General features: G+C 30.7%; 2 protein-coding genes across 3 annotated transcripts; one reads left to right on the top strand and one right to left on the bottom strand.

Annotated features, from left to right (window-relative positions):
- The first annotated feature begins 159 nt into the window (after positions 1–159).
- LOC112728549 (caffeoylshikimate esterase) lies at positions 160–8,804 on the top strand. The gene is made up of 8 exons (XM_025778732.3): positions 160–416; positions 536–626; positions 998–1,030; positions 4,387–4,533; positions 4,624–4,754; positions 5,409–5,546; positions 5,653–5,751; positions 8,403–8,804. The coding sequence occupies exons 1-8, from the start codon at positions 390–392 to the stop codon at positions 8,709–8,711; spliced, it is 975 nt and encodes a 324-aa protein (XP_025634517.1). The 5' UTR covers positions 160–389; the 3' UTR covers positions 8,712–8,804.
- Positions 8,805–9,700: 896 nt separating this feature from the next.
- On the bottom strand, positions 9,701–15,089 carry LOC112728548 (UDP-glucuronic acid decarboxylase 2). Of its 2 annotated transcripts, none has more exons than XM_025778731.3 (7): positions 14,145–15,089; positions 13,611–13,758; positions 12,459–12,538; positions 12,261–12,344; positions 11,951–12,025; positions 10,584–10,676; positions 9,701–10,307 (listed from the first exon to the last, which is right to left on the bottom strand). In XM_025778731.3, exons 1-7 carry the CDS (start codon positions 14,751–14,753, stop codon positions 10,095–10,097), a joined length of 1,302 nt encoding a protein of 433 aa, XP_025634516.1. In that variant the 5' UTR covers positions 14,754–15,089; the 3' UTR covers positions 9,701–10,094. The 2 variants fall into 2 exon arrangements, with proteins under 2 accessions (XP_025634516.1, XP_072066330.1); XM_072210229.1 differs by having other exon boundaries at positions 13,611–13,753; positions 14,140–14,958.
- Between the last annotated feature and the right edge of the window lie 1,647 nt (positions 15,090–16,736).

The following is a 16,736-nucleotide window of genomic DNA, read 5'->3' as shown; positions in this document are numbered from 1 at the left end:
TATGCACAAAAAAGAAATCCCTTTATTGAAAAATTAAAAAAAAAAAACTCTATCTGCCATCTCATTCTGTTTGGCAAATAGATTAATCCTCCTTTGGTCCTCCATCTTCTCCCATATAGAATCACTACTCAACGTATAAGAAGTCCTTTGCCCTTTGAAAAAGAAAGAACACCTTCAAAAAAAGGAATCAACTTTCTATCTCTTTCTCTTCATGGTCCTTTTGCAAGGTGCCATATACATGAAAAAAGGCCTATCCATTCTTCATTAACATTAATGTTATAAGCATTAAGAAAAACTTACTAGATCTGTGAATAGATATTAAATCCAACCAACAACAACATCATCATCAAAGTCTCATAGGCTTATTTGGTTTTGGTTTTTGTCTTTTGATGGAGTCAAAATTCACATATCAAGAGGTATGTATATCCCTTTTCTTTCTCATTCTCATGCATATTTTCTTATTCTTCTAATCTTATGATACCTTTTATTCATTCAACATTTAACAATCTAGTTTTGTTAAATTCTCATTCATCAGGAATATAGGAAGAACTCAAGGGGAAAGAAGCTATTCACATGCAGATGGTTGCCAGTTTCTTCACCCAAGGCCCTTGTTTTTCTTTGCCATGGTTCATTATTTCTCTTTTAATTTCTTTTTATAGCAAAACAATTTTGTAGCATATTGTATTGGTTGCTCTGTTTATAAATAAGTATTCATTGGGATGATGAAGAATTTACATTTGAAATCCAATCCATGTATTTGAAGAAGATATACATTATGTTATTTTCTAATAATCCAGATAAATAATTTTCTTGAACAATTTTATTTAAATGGACTATTAAGAATCCAACATTATTTGTTTGCATAATTGCATTCAAAATATAGAGTATGTTAATGTTTTCTCTTTTCATTATTTTTTTCTCTTCAAACTTTTCTCTTTTTTATTTACATTTAAATATCATTTCTTCTTAGTGAGTTATGTTACCAACATTATTGCAGGTTATGGAATGGAATGCAGTAACTTCATGAGAGGTAATTAACACATTTTCCTTCTTCTTTTTTTTTTTTTCTCTTTTTTCTTTTTTTAATTATTTTTTTCAATTTATCTTGTTTTGTTTGTTTCTTTCCTTTTTCATTTGGTATTTTGAATTTTTCCACCATTAATGATTAAAATCGTTCAAATAATAAAGCTCTGATCTCTGGAAAAATGATGGGCTAATTGGTTGGGAAATAAATCACAATAATATTATTCCTTACACGCCTAGAACACAAACACATAGTGACAATTATTTATGACCCCACTAATTAGTTGATTAGTCTCATTTTTAAGCCAAGACTTAGGTATTTGATTGTTAATGAAAAATAATACATTGTCTTAAATCACATTTTCAATAAACAAGGTGTCATTAATTTTATTTTGAAATATATTTTGCATTCACATATCCTACTAATTTTAATAAATGTGGCTAAAAGTTATACATAATTAAATTTATATCTAAACAAAATTTTGAGTGTATGTAGGGTCCCTAGCTGGGTCAAATTTCAGAAAACCAAATCTCTAGTAGTTACTTATTTAGGTTTTCCACCAATTGTTGATCACATAATAGTGACACTACGTCTTATGCAAATCATGGGTCACCGCTTAGCAAAACAATATTAGTACGTAACTATATGCCATGTAGATATTCAATAAAAAAAATAATTTAATTATTAAATTTTTTTTAACAATATTTTGATAAAAATATAATTTAATTAATAAAAAAATAATTTATTAAAAAATATTTTGGTAAAAAAAATTTAATGACAAAAAAAATTTTGTTAGGGTATTTTTATTTAACAGGAGTAAACTTTTCTTGACGTATAACTAACATAGTTTATTTATATTATTTTATTTAATGCAAACTAATTAGTTTGAACGATTTGACTAAAGATTTACAAATATTTTTATTAGAATAATTTATTTTTCTATTTAATTGAATATTATTATATTTATTGTTTTGACTACTTTTATTAGAGCTGAAAAATTCATACAAAATCAAAGTAAGTTTTATACATTATTCACACTACTCCAAGCTCGATCGATCGGAAAAAATAAAAGTATATAATAATATGTTGAACCACCGTGAAAAATTTTTTATTATCGAAAAAATTTAAAAAAAAATTAAAAAAAAATTACATCAAACTCAAAATTTTAAAAAACTAAATTAATAAACTTTTTATCTTATAAATTTTTTATTTTTTTTGTTTGTTCGATGTGAGATTTGGGTACTCCTCATCATACTTATAATATTAACATATTATTATATACAAAAATAATTTGTTTGCATGCTAAGCAACCATCTCTTCTTATTCAGCAGCAAATGGAAGCATACAAGTTCATAGTATGATTGATGAATCTGCTATCGTATCTTATCTCTGATCTCTGCTGAAACCGACATAATATCATATAATATAATTTCATTATCTTATATGATCTTATCTCATTGAAAAAAATGCAAACTCTCTTCCCTTTAAATCATGCTCTTACCTTTTTCTTCGTTTTCATTTTTACCCTTTTAACCCCCATGAGGATAAAGATAAGGTGCATTTCGAGATCATCAATTTCTGTTGCATGCACATTTTTTCTCCCCTTTTTTTGGTACAAATAAAAATTCATAGATTACAAATAAAATCTGTTACTAAATTAATGTTTATTTAATATGTGACAGAAATTTTAATAGACGGAACATAATATATATATAGTCTCAAAATAACAAAAATTAATTGATCTCTTTTTTATTGTTAAAAATTACATTATTCTTTGTGTGAATAGATATGGACCAAATTAAATGTTTATTCTCTTGTTACAAGTAAAAAATTTAAATTCCTCCATAGAAATTCATACGCTCCTAGCTAAAACATATTCTTTGCCCAGTCTGAATAACCAGAACAATAACCATTCATATTAAATGAAACATTTAAATTAAATAAGTAACTATACATTAAACATATATTTTGTGACACATCATATATTCATATCACACTTTGCCCTTACCTGACTAATTCAACATAAATTGATGATACATTTATCAAAAAAAAAAAATAATAATAATAATAATAAATGATTGGGGACTGTGGATTATTCTCTATTTCCAAGATTATTCTCTATTTCGGATCAGCAAGGATCCATGATTGGGGACTGTGGATTTTGGGATGGACTTGAGTGGATATGGAATTTCCAGTGGCGAAGAGAGATGTTCCAATGGGAGCTGGAACTGGTCAACCAATTTCATGAGCAGTTAAGGCCTGTGAAGTTGTCAGCTGGTAGAGATGATAATTTGGTTTGGAAGTGTGATAGTAAAGGGGTGTTTTCGACCAAGTCTGTTGTGCGCGTCCTACAATTGGAATCTCTGTCGGATGAGATTACGAGTTACAGCTTCACAAGTGCAGTATGGAAAGGAGTGGTACCGCCGAGAATTGAGCTTTTTGGGTGGTTTGTGCTTATTGGCAGAGTGAATACTAAGGAGAGGTTGAGTAGACTAGGAGTCATTAGGCCCAGTGATAATATCTGTGCTCTTTGCAAGAAGGAAATAGAGTCGGTGGAGCATCTGTTTCTCCTATGTGAACTAACGTGGCAAGTGTGGTGCAGTTGGTTGAGGTCGTTTGGGGAGGTGTGGCCTATTCCTGGTACAATAAGGGAGTTATTTGAGCGGTGGACCAGTAGGTATAAGCGGAAACAAGATCAGAATAAATGGTTGTCGGGGTTCTTTGCAGTGATTTGGAACATTTGGGTGGAACGCAATGATAGAATCTTTAATAATCAAGAAACAAGTGTGGAGTTTGTCATCAAGAAGACCATTATGAACTACGACGAATGGACCAAGAGTGATTCATTTGGTGGTTGATGGCGTTGCCGGGCATAGCAGGATTTTATGGCTTTTATGAATTGGTTATGTATTTCTTTTGTTGCTCCACTTAGTGTGTTGAGCTTATTTTCATTCGAAAAAACATTTATCAAAAAAAAAAAAAAAACAGGTGTCTTATATTCAAAATAAATTTTAATTTTATAGAGAAAAAGAGATTGATCATATACATAATAGGATTAGAAATTATATACTCAACTCTAAATAAAAAATAATAATTTCCTTGTTTGATTGTCACATTAAGAATCAGAAAATTGGTGTAATATATATAATTTAATTTTGATACACTATTAGTATAAATTTTTTTTACACGTGCATCCAATCATATAACATCACATTAACAAAAATAACTAATTTTTACATTAACCGTATAAATAATTATCTAAGAAAATGATTCTGATTACACGACTATGTAACACTGTCAATGCATCAAAACATATATATATTGTTGGTTATTGAATTTGATGGTTGCATTATTGAATGTAGAATGTGGAGAGAGGTTGGCATGTGCAAGATATGCAGCGTTCGGAATGGATTATGAAGGACATGGACATTCAGAGGGTATTCGTTGTTACATTAGCAACTTTCAAAACATTGTCAATGACTGTTCTCAATTTTTCAACTCCATTTGTGGTAATAATTCCCTATTATCATTCCATTTTTCTATATTTGGAAATTAAGCATTCAAATTAAACATGCTAATTAATTATTTGGAATTTTCAGTGCTTGAAGAGTATAGTGAAAAGCCCAAGTTTTTATATGGGGAATCAATGGGAGGGGCAGTGGCCTTACTTATTCATAAAAAATATCCTTCATTCTGGGATGGTGCTGTTCTTGTTGCACCAATGTGCAAGGTATCAATATATATTTATATGTTTTACATATTTTTTTAATAAAATAATTAGTTGATAGAATAATTAAACTTATTATAATAGATTAATCTAATATGTTATTACTGAATAATTAAACTTTTTTATATGTACTTTACATATTTTTTAGTAAAGTACATATATTTCACCAAATTTACAATTAAGTCTCTATATTATTATTTTTTTTATAATTAAGTTCCTACATTATTTTTAATTTTATAATTAGGTCTTTTTTATGTTGAAAACGTTAAAATTAATGAAATATTTTTTTTAAAATACATGCGGTCAAAGATCTAATTAGATTTTTAATTATGAATATTTTCAATTTGCGAAGAAATACTCAGTTAATAACTCTAATATTGTTTATACTAGAAATGACCTAATTATAAAATTAAAAACAGTGTAAAAACTTAACTGAAAATAAAAGTATAAGGACCTAATTACAAATTTGGTAAAATTATAGAGACTAACAGAATAATTAAACCTAATTTAATTTGTGGTCAATTGCATAATCAAAATTTTTTATGAACACTAAATTTATAATTTTATATAATAATTAATTTTTTGCATATACTTAATATGATTGATGAAGAAATTAAAGTATTATTATGCAAATATTTAAATATATTTATGTGGCAGATTTCAGAGAAAGTAAAGCCAAATCCAATGGTGGTAAGCTTGTTGACTAGTGTGGAAAATATTATACCAAAGTGCAAAATAGTTCCCTCAAAGGATGTCATCAATTCAGCATTCAAAGACACTACAAAAAGAGAACTTGTGAGATTTCTTCATAAATTTAATATTTTAATGGAAAATTTCAATAGTTAATTATTGTGTCAAAAAAATTTTTTTTTTTTATAATTTTATGATGATATGATTGCAGATAAGGAAAAACACGTTGATATACCAAGACAAGCCCAGGTTGAAAACGGGATTAGAGATGCTGAGAACAAGCTTATATGTTGAAGCCTCGTTAGAGCAGGTGATTAATTAGCACATTTAATGTTATTATTATGGATACTAATTTGGCATCATCATGTAGTGAAACCTTTTTTTGATTCTCTAGCTGGATAACTTGATCTCATATTTCTCAACAACTTTTTTTACTAATTTTGAGTGCATAAAAAATGCATACTAATTTGGTTACTTACTGAAGTTACTATTATTACACTACGCTTTTTTAGAACAAGCTTATTTTTAAACGGTTCAACTAGGTATCCTTTAAAAATCGTACAACATTCAGCCTTTTATTACAATAATTAAAAAAAATTAAAACAAACACAACTAAAAATTATGAATAGATTTGTTGTCTTTTTAAAATTAAATACACATTCAAAATACAATCTAAAAAAACTGAAATTTAAAATTTAAAATTTAAATTTTTGTTTCAGATTTAATATATTTAATTATTAATATATTATAATTTAAATACATATCTAAAAATCAAATTATTCAAAATTCAAAATTTTGATTTTAAAAATATAAAATAAACCTTAAACTATCAAATTATTAATTAAACTCGTACAAAACACTCAAAGAAGCAGAGAAGTCACGTTTGCGCCATGTCGAAAATTGCGCACATGGAAAACTCAGAGGTGCACATCGAGAAGTCATCATCCGCTGTCGTTCATCCTCTTCCGCGCTCATCCTCAACGCTGCCTTCCTCCTTTTCGGCACTCATTTACAACGCTGTCTTTTTAATGTTTAAATTTAAATTTTAAATTTATGATTTTGGATGTGTTTTAAAAATATTTTCTGTATAACATCATAATTTTAGATGTGTTACAATTATTTTTTAATGTTTAAATTTAGATTTTAGATTTATGATTTTGGATGTGTTTCAAAAATATTTTCTGTATAACTTCATAATTTTAGATGTGTTACAATTATTTTTTAATGTTTAAATTTAGATTTTAGATTTATGATTTTATATTTTCTGTATAACTTCATAATTTTAGATGTGTTACAATTATTTTTTAATGTTTAAATTTAAATTTTAGATTTATGATTTTGGATGTGTTTTAAAAATATTTTTTGTATAACTTAATATTTTAGATATGTTACAATTGAAAAAGAAACTACAATTGAAAATATTTTAGTTTATGTATATAATTATATTCGACCATTCATAATTTTTAAATTAATTGTTGATTATATACTTTATTTGCAACAACTTTATTAATAAAATTAAATAAGATCAACCTTGTTCCAATTAAATCAGCAGAGTGTTCTTATGTTTAAATTAAAATATAATTAAAAATATTGAACATGATATTTCTTAACAAATTACATAAACACATGTGTGGAAAATAATGATACCTTTCACCAATGCAAAATGAGAGAGTGCTTCAGCTGGAAGGTGGTGATGGTCTTCACCAATGAAGACGAGATGGAGAATTCAGCTGGCAGCGTCCTTTTTGGTTTGGGATTCACTAATGCGTGTGAATATCCCGTAGAATAAGGAATTTAAAAAACTGTATCTGTTACGTGAAGTTACAAAAGTAAAGCAAAGTCACCGTAACCACCAATGAAGTGGGTAGGTTTTAAAATTTAAATTTAAATTAAAATCTAATTATAGATATGTATCTACAAAATAGGAACATGTTACACTAAAAAAATAATTAAATATTATTTAAATCTGATTAAAGGCTGATTAAAGGCTGATTAATATTGTACAACTAGCATTTCCCATTTTTAAAGTACGTTGTCCAACTCTGACATTTTCTAATTATTTTTTTAAGGCAAAAACTCAGGTGAAGTCGACTTCACGTGAAGTTGATATCTGAGAGCCGTTAAATGATTTTTCATCTAACGACTCTCAAATATCAACTTCATATGAAGTCGACTGCACCTGAGTTTCCAGCTTTTTTTAAACTATGCGAGATAATTGTTCGGGTTAAATTACACAGTTGGTCCCTACATTTTCAGTGAAATTGCAAATTGGTCCCTACATTTTAAAAGTTTGTAATTGGGTCCCTAAAGAGAATTAAAATTTGCAATTTAGTCCCCATCGTTCAAAAAGTGTTTGATTTAACAGAATATTCTCAGTATATTCTCTATTTTAACAGAATATTCTCAGTATATTCTGAGAATATTCTATTAAATCAACATTTTTTTACTAGCGGGGACTAAATTACAAATTTTGATTCTTTTTAGGGACCCAATTACAAATTTTTGAAGTGTATGGACCAATTTGCAATTTCACTAAAAGTGTAAGGACCAACTGTGTAATTTAACCTAATTGTTTGCGAACAAGATGTATAAATAATTATATATTTAACACGTTTCCTTACGTAAGAACTTTTTTGTGGATTTTGCATGATATTTACATAGATTTTTTTATTTGTTTTATGCTCTATTTTTTTTTGGATAACAAGGTTCGAACTTTATACATTTAGATTATAGAAATTCAGATATTATATTATGGAATCACTTTTTTAAAAAATTTAAGCTGATAGAAGACATACCAATAATTATATATGAATTATATTGAAATTGCATCTACATCCAATCGAATACTAAATGAAGTGTAAGCTTATAAAATGTTTGGCAACTATATGTGTATTATCCATGTTCAATTGTTTGATGTAGAAAAGAAATAATTGAAACAAAAGCTACCCGAATTTTGAACAGGTAACATTGCCATTCTTAGTATTGCATGGAGATGCAGATACAGTAACAGATCCAGAAGTAAGCAAGACATTGTATGAAAAAGCAAGTAGCATAGACAAGACCATGAAATTGTACCCTGGAATGTGGCATGGCTTAACATCAGGGGAGCCTGATGAAAACATCGACATTGTGTTCAAAGACATCATAAGCTGGCTTGACAACCATGCTAACAAGGCAGGGTTTGAGGCTTTTTTAGAACAAACCAATGACAAAAATAACTTTGTTGCCGAGGTCAAAGGACGTCGCTATTTACGTCACTCATCAATGTAAGAGAAAAAGTATTTTGTTTGTAATTACAATTTATTGTATGTTAAATGGACATATTCATTTTTATTATTAGATGAGATGTAAAATTTTAATTGATTTGATTCTTACCGTGGATAACTTGATGGTTAAGAGTGAATAAGTTAAGTATAATAATAAAAAAAAATGGAGTATCTGTAATGCAATTCAGGTAACATTGTTTTGAAAAATATTACTTCCAAGAAAAAGATTTTCTTTTAATTTTTGGAAAGAGTTTTTTTTTTGGGTGTCTATTTTTGGAAAAAGTTTGTATCATATGTCCATTTACCTACAAATATTTGGAAATTGTTTTTTTTTTTTTTTGGTCCACGGTATCCCTCAACCCGACAGGCCAAAGACTAATCCGTCGCGGATCGGAGCTCCATTTAAGGGTCTGTCGCTGGCCAATGGATTGCTGCATACACAAGGCGGGATTCGAACCCCCGACACTTGCTTAAGCGGACGAGTGAGCTGACGACCAACCCAAGTTGGTTTGGAAATTGTTTTTATTTTCCCTTCAGAGCATAAACAAAACGTGAGTCCAAATATTGCACCAAAAACACAATGGGTCCAAATTGATTCCAAAACCAAAGCAAAACATTTGTGGCTCAAAACCAGTTAGTTTCCTGTCCAAAGAAAATCAGTTAGTTTGTCTGACCCCAAAAGAAAACAATTGGTAAGTTTGGGGTAAAAAACACTTCTAAAAAAATATTAGTAAAATGATAAAATTAGAAAAGCTTGATATTAACTTTGTTGACACATGCTCGTAGCAATTAATAATAGTGCAAGAAACTAGCTAAGCAAGTATACTTCTAACACGGTAACGATTTAAAAGTACCAAGATAATTTTAATTGAAATTACTAAATGTAATACTATAATGGTCCAAATTTATCTTGATTTGTCATAGTACATTTGATTCCCAGTATTTGGATTACTTTCCTCTCAGGGATTTAACTACCAATATGCCGAAACTACGTTTAGGTCAACTTATTGTAGATTCAAAACCTCAGAACATTGCAATTACATCCCATAAAAAAAAAGCTTAAAAATTTATATAGTAAAAGAATATAAGACAGCTGAAACTTAAGAAATGTAATCATATCTGGCTACTAATCTTGAAAGAGGGGGGTAACCCCCCAACATATAAACTATAAAAGATTGACATTATAATAAATTGACAAGAGGGGACACTCAAGTTGAGCTCACTTTGCTGCTATGACTAATGGACATTGAAGAAGGGATATGGCGGATCAAAACACACTAAGTGTCTTTAATCCTTTAGTTACTATATCTTTTTTTTCTTTTCCCTTTTCAAAAACCATGGGGTAACCTATGAGATGGTTCCAAACCAACCCAAAGCAGTAATAAAATTAGGCCACAGTTGAACCTTCCTTGTGGTCGCCGAAAATGCGCTGCCGGAAGTCGGAAACCATGAGAGGGAGTCCCTTCCGGAGGTCGACCTTGGGCTCCCAGCCAAGAAGCTCCTTAGCTCTGGAAATGTCAGGCTTTCTCTTGTGGGGATCATCCTCTGTGTTGGGCCTGTATTCTATGCTTGCATCTGGGTCTATTGTTTCTTGGACCACCTAGATATATCACAATCACCACAATAGAGGTTAATTATGTCACATATTCATGCATTCAATTAATGGGGGCTTCATCATTTATGTGAATGAGACTGAACCTAATGATTCCACCGACTGAAGAAAAGAAAAATCAAAGTACTAAAGTTATTCACCAAAAGATAATATCACAAGCAAAAGAATTTTCACAATCTCCAATTTCTTATAGCTAGTTTAGAAATATCTACTCTTAACATGACTTATAATTGCACAAGAAAAGAAGAGCCAAAAATTTTTTACCTTGGCAAGTTCAAGCATGGTGAATTCACCGGGGTTCCCAAGGTTGAAAGGTCCCACATGTTCTCCTTCCATAAGACGCATTAGACCCTCCACCTGTTACCACCAACATCACATTAATACATCAAAACAGCAGCATCTTATCTTAGATTCGGATGGTACATTAGCAATCTCACTCACTGATCTAGGACAGTATCCAAATATAATAATCACCAATGAATTATTTAGTACCTCCCTTACTATCATTTTTTTAAATACATTTTTCAGATCAATGTATTTGTATCAAATATATATTAATTTAATTTTGAAACTAATTAAATAGTTAGTGCATTGGTTGAGCAATTAGTAGAGGGGAAAACATACTAAAACATCTTTAAATTAAACTAATCAAACAATCCATATTGTTGAACAAAATTTTAAATAAAAAAATGATTTGGATAAGAGAATACTATAATATACATGTTAGTCATACACTTCATGCATTCACCTTAACACACGATGTTGGTACTTTAATTTACAATTCACGAGGATGATTATTTTTATTATAAATAAATCAGAGAAATTTATTTTATGAAAATAGTAATGTGGAAACTGCCATTACAAGAAGAGGCTGGTCCAGTTGGGGGGGCCTCAACGCTCGTTAGGAGTCACATGGCAATGCTTCTTGAGTGACACGAGTACGAGCATCGCATTTGGGTCATTAAAAAACACCAGCACACACATGCAAAGCAGCATCCTTTATTATTCATTTACTCTTACTCTTATGAGGGAGAAATCAGAAAAGACCCTTTTGCAGAAAGTAAGGAGTTATTTCTGATAATTTTGCAGGAATCACATGGGGTCAAACCTCATTTAAAACCGTTCACTAGAAGAAAGAAGTAACATGGAATCCCCAGATCCAACCTTCTCATAAACAAGTACCATAGGGATATATAATATATAGATATTTATGTATTCTCAAGCCAACCACCCAAAACAAGTATCATTTTTTCTATATATAAATATGCAAATATCTATTCTCAATACAAACCTTCCAATACAAGTAACATATATTTCGTCTGAATTTGTCTTCCAAACAAAAATAGTTTATGTCTCTATCATAAAAACTAAATGAATTTATATATCTGACTCAAAGATGAAAGTTTTCTTTTAATTCTAATTATTAAGACCCCCCAACAAACTAAATTCGAAAATCAGTGAGGGAATGAGTTTACATAAGACTAAGACCAACTCAATGCTGGCTACAAAAGTACGTTAATCATAATTTATTTCTAAAATGTTATAGTTACTTGATTTCATTAGAAGCAAAGTGGAAGCAACCATAGGATGTAGATAAAAAAAAAAAAGTGATGTGAATTATTTTGACTTACCAAATCAGATACATATTGGAAGCTCCTTGTTTGCTTGCCATCTCCATAAACAGTCATTGGCTCCTTCCTTAGTGCCTGCATTAGACACACAAAGACAATTTAAAATTAGGTAAACAGATAGGGCCAACAGCAACAACCCATTACTCTCAAATGATCAAATCCTTAACTAATAAACACGGTTTGGTTTACACATCATTTTCATAACGTTTGCACTTTATTATATATAATTCCGTGTGTCTAGTTTTATTAAACAATACTTGAAGAATTAGTTTGGTTTGAAAAATCAATGGAAATAAAAAGGAGGACCCACCTGAGCAACGAAGTTACTAACTACACGTCCATCATCTAAGCACATTCGGGGACCGTAGGTGTTAAAGATCCTAGCAATTCTAACCTGGAAAATATTAAAATAATAAATGTTATAAATAGAATAAGTCCAAGTGAATTGAATGCAATGGAAATAAAAAGTTGAATGAGAACGAGGATTGGATAGTGTTGTTGTTAGGACCTCCACACCGGCTCCTCTGTGGTAGTCCATAGTCAACGTCTCCGCCGTACGCTTTCCCTCATCGTAGCAGCTTCGCACACCTGTCACGCCCACATCCCACACATTTAATTAAATTGCATAAATAAATAATAATACTAGTTTTGGAAAATACTAATGTCTAAATAGTATCTGCTTAGCGCAATTGAATAAATTATTCTTTGAACCAATATTTTACTAGATCAGTAACATAACTTTTAATTATATACTGTTTCCAGCTTAAAACCAGCTAATCCTTATTTTTTCCATGATTAATTAAATAAGTTATATCTTAGCTTTAGACATAAACTAGTTCAACCATACTACTAAAATTAAATATCCTGTATTTTAAAAACAAGTTAGGTTATCAATGACAATGTCCCATGTCAATTTTGTGCAAGTGCTACCCCCCTAACCCCCAGCAGACACTGAAATCAAATCACAGATCCAACCAAATTCTACCTAACCATTGACGCCACTAATCTTGAAGAAGCCATTACTCTCTTGCTCTGTAATTTTTTCACTCTTTTTACGGCGGGGGGTTTTGTTTTTCCCTTGAGGTTCTCATGTGACCGTCCATCAGAAGAGAACAACAGAAAATCTGAGCCATTGAAATTTTGTGGACCCGAAAATCACGGGATCCCCGTTCCCATGATAGAGGCTACTACGCCCTTCTCTTCTCCCGTTCTCCCCCTGAAAATTCCCCCCACGGCCCCGTCTATTACGTGGTCCTCTCACAATTCTCCACGTGTCCATCAACTCAACAACCCCTCACCAAAAAAGACCTCGTTCTCAATAAAGAAGGTAAAAAGACCACCCTGACCCAGCCATCACTCCTTGTCCGAAATCTCACCCAATTCAAAATAAGTCTTTTCCATTTTAATAAACAAAATAAAAATTATCATATATTATATTTCAATTTTTTTAATAAATATAAAATATATAGACTCTTGGAGACAAAAATTTGAAAAAAGCTATTGCGATGCAGACAGAAATCTCATGTATTGTCGTCGCCAAATATGGTATATAGTATATGTAATAAATGCTAATTAATTTGTACAAATCAGATTTTTTAGCGAAATTTAAACAATAAAACATGTATGGAAATAAGAAATTAAATTAAATTAAGAAAATTACCAATGGGATTAACGTTGCCCCAGTAAGTCTCCTTCTGAGGGTGCTGAAGAGGATCTCCATAAACCTCACTGGTGCTTGTAAGCAAGAATCTGGCTCCAACTCTCTTTGCAAGCCCTAACATGTTCAACGTTCCCACCACATTCGTCTTGTGGACACACAATCACCGTCAAGGACTCCAAACAATCATAAACCAATCATCAATTAACAATTAATTATTCCCTAATCTTGCCAACCTTCAGATTTTGAATAATAAAATATTCACATCAAAATTCCATACAATTATATCAATTTCCAGCTAAACTAGCTCAAATAGTAGAAATTTCATAATTTAGAATTTAAAAAAAGAAAGAAAGAAAATAAAATTGTTTCTTTCAGAAAATTAGCTACGTTGACTTAAAAATTAAAATAAAAACCACTAAATAGATCAAATCAAATTATGTATCAATTTATTTATTGTGAATGAATGAATTAGTGAGAATAAAGTGAAATATTTTGAAAGGAAAAGAGAAAATTAGAAGAAGAGAAAAAGGATATGATAGTCTTGACGGGGTTGAACTTGTAGTGAACAGGGGAAGCAGGGCAAGCAAGATGGTAGATCTGGTCAACTTCAAGCAACAAGGGTTCAACGACGTCGTGTCGTATAAGCTCAAATCTAGGGTTCCCAAAATGGTGCATCACGTTCTCCTTCCTCCCCGTGAAGAAATTATCAACAACGATAACACTGTCCCCTCTCGCTATCAACCGATCCACTAAGTGGGACCCAACGAACCCAGCTCCTCCGGTGACAACAATTCTCAGGCCTTTCCTCTTTATTCCAAGCGGCACTTTCCCGAAGGAATGAACTGCTGCCACGTGGCGGTTGCTCTGGTGGTTCGTTGGGAAGACTGAGTCGTGTTGCGTGAAGTATGGGATCGGAACGGTGTCGTATTGGTTAAGGTTGGTGTTGTGGGAAGGGAGGAGAGTGAAGAAGGCGGTGGCGATGAAGACTCCGAGGAGGGTGAAGAGGAGGCGCTGCTCGCGGAGGAGGTAGTTGATGGGGTTTAGAGTGAATGAGAGCCATCGCTTGTTTGGTTTTGGGGAGTAGTCGTCGTTGATTGGTTGCGATTCGTGGCCTCTGAAGATTAGTTCTGAGGTACCACCCATTGTTGTTGTCGATGGAGCTTTGAAGAAGAACAAGAACAAGAACAAGAACAAAGTTCTGGAATTTCTGAAAGAAATGGAAATGGTGGTGTGTGTGAGGAGGTGAAGGAAAGGGGGACTGAGTTCCGAGTTCGAAACTCGCTCGGTACTCGGTCACCGGCGGTGGTGGTGGTGATTTGGATCGGAGAAGGGTGGTGTAGAATAGTGAAGTGTGGATCCGCGTTGGTGAGTTTTGGAACTTAAATAGGGAGGTTTGAGGTGAAATGACGGGATTGTCCTTGGTTGGGTGGCATGGTGAGAGTGGTGGGTTGAAATTTCAGGGGTTGTTTTGAAATTAGCAAGAATATTGAGGTCAAAGGGATCCTTTTAATAATTTTGGTTTTTGATTGAAAGAGTAATATTATTATTTTTAGTTAGTATTTGGTGAATAATAATTTATATTTATATTTATATTTATTAAAATTTATATACATAAATTAATATTAAAGATAATCTAACATTTATACTAATTAAATACTAGTCAAATGTAATTTATCATCGTATATTTTAAATGAAATAAAAAATATAAAAAAATAAATAATAAAATTACATTTAATAAAATAATTTAAAAATTAAGAGAATTCTTTTCCATAACAAATGGAATAAAGTACGGGGCACATTAAGATGGCTTGAACGTATTTAGTGGTGTCATTAAAAGTTGTGAATTTTTTTTCTTGGTTTAAGCCTTTAAGGGGTTGCTTGGTTTGACTTGGGCAAAATGCAAAAATGGGAAGTTGGAATGGCAATAGTGTCAAATGGTCCTTTACAAGTCATGACAAAGTGAGAATGAAAATATGAAGATTTTGAAGGGCATGCCGCCACGGTTTACAAGTGACTCATGATGTGACCGATTCATCTTACATCATCGGCCCAACCAGGTGTTTTCTATCAATTTGATCCACTAGGCCCAACTTTTTTTTTTTCTTCTTATCTTATAAAAATCAATTTGAATTTGTCGGAACTCGAATTCAACCTTGTAAATGCAACAATTCATTTACTAATAACATAACAAACTTTTAAGTGGAGTTCAGATTTATGACGAATTAATTTTTTACCTATCGAATTGAGAGATATCATAAACAACAAAATATATATAAGAAAGAAAAAGATGTTGATTTTGTTCATTTTACCACCATTACCTTTAGGATTCAATTTATGAGATTTACGTTCCAATCCATTATTCATTTAACAAGTATGGACTCTTATATTTATATATTAGACACAATTATTGGAAAGAAATCTTAATTGAAAAACTTTATATCCTCAACGAATATTTTATTTTTTGTTTGATGATAATAAGCACATAATCCACATATATAGTTTGTTTAACATGTGTTTATAACTTTATATGATGAGAATAAAAAATAATAAGTATGAACGGTAGGTAAATATGTTAAAGTTTTTGTTATAATGATTAATATTAGAAAAATAAGGATAATATAGAACCATATATATTTCAAACGAATTTAATTAATAATGCAACAACATTATGCATATTGCATTAATAAATGTAAATTATTAAACATGTATATATATTTCTAATAATACAGCAATATATGTATTTTTATTCATATTTTGTGGGTTACATATCGTAGTCATTTCAGTTTGGCTTATTATTAATGAATAAAATAAGAGCCTATAGTATTTGATTTAGGTGAAGATACCATAATAGTGATGCCTATTAAGTTTTATTCTTTTGTTTTCTCTTTCACTATTTTAGACATGGTCAATCATTAGCTTTTAAATTATTTTGTATGGTGCATGTTTAGGAATTTTCATATAATTTTATTAATTTGAGCAGATATCATATAATTGGAAATATGGCATATGTATGTGTTAACGGTTTGTCCCATAATATTATTTTATTTTTAAGGAAAGTACTGACCAAGGACATTATTGAAAATATGAAATATAAATTTTTTTTTTTTAGGTATCTTATAGTTTGAC

The sequence above is a fragment of the Arachis hypogaea genome, chromosome 12 (assembly GCF_003086295.3).
Source record: "Arachis hypogaea cultivar Tifrunner chromosome 12, arahy.Tifrunner.gnm2.J5K5, whole genome shotgun sequence".
NCBI classification, from domain to species: Eukaryota; Viridiplantae; Streptophyta; class Magnoliopsida; order Fabales; family Fabaceae; genus Arachis; species Arachis hypogaea.
The sequence above is the reverse complement of the archived record's forward strand: the minus strand, read 5'-3'. Positions and strand labels throughout refer to the sequence as shown.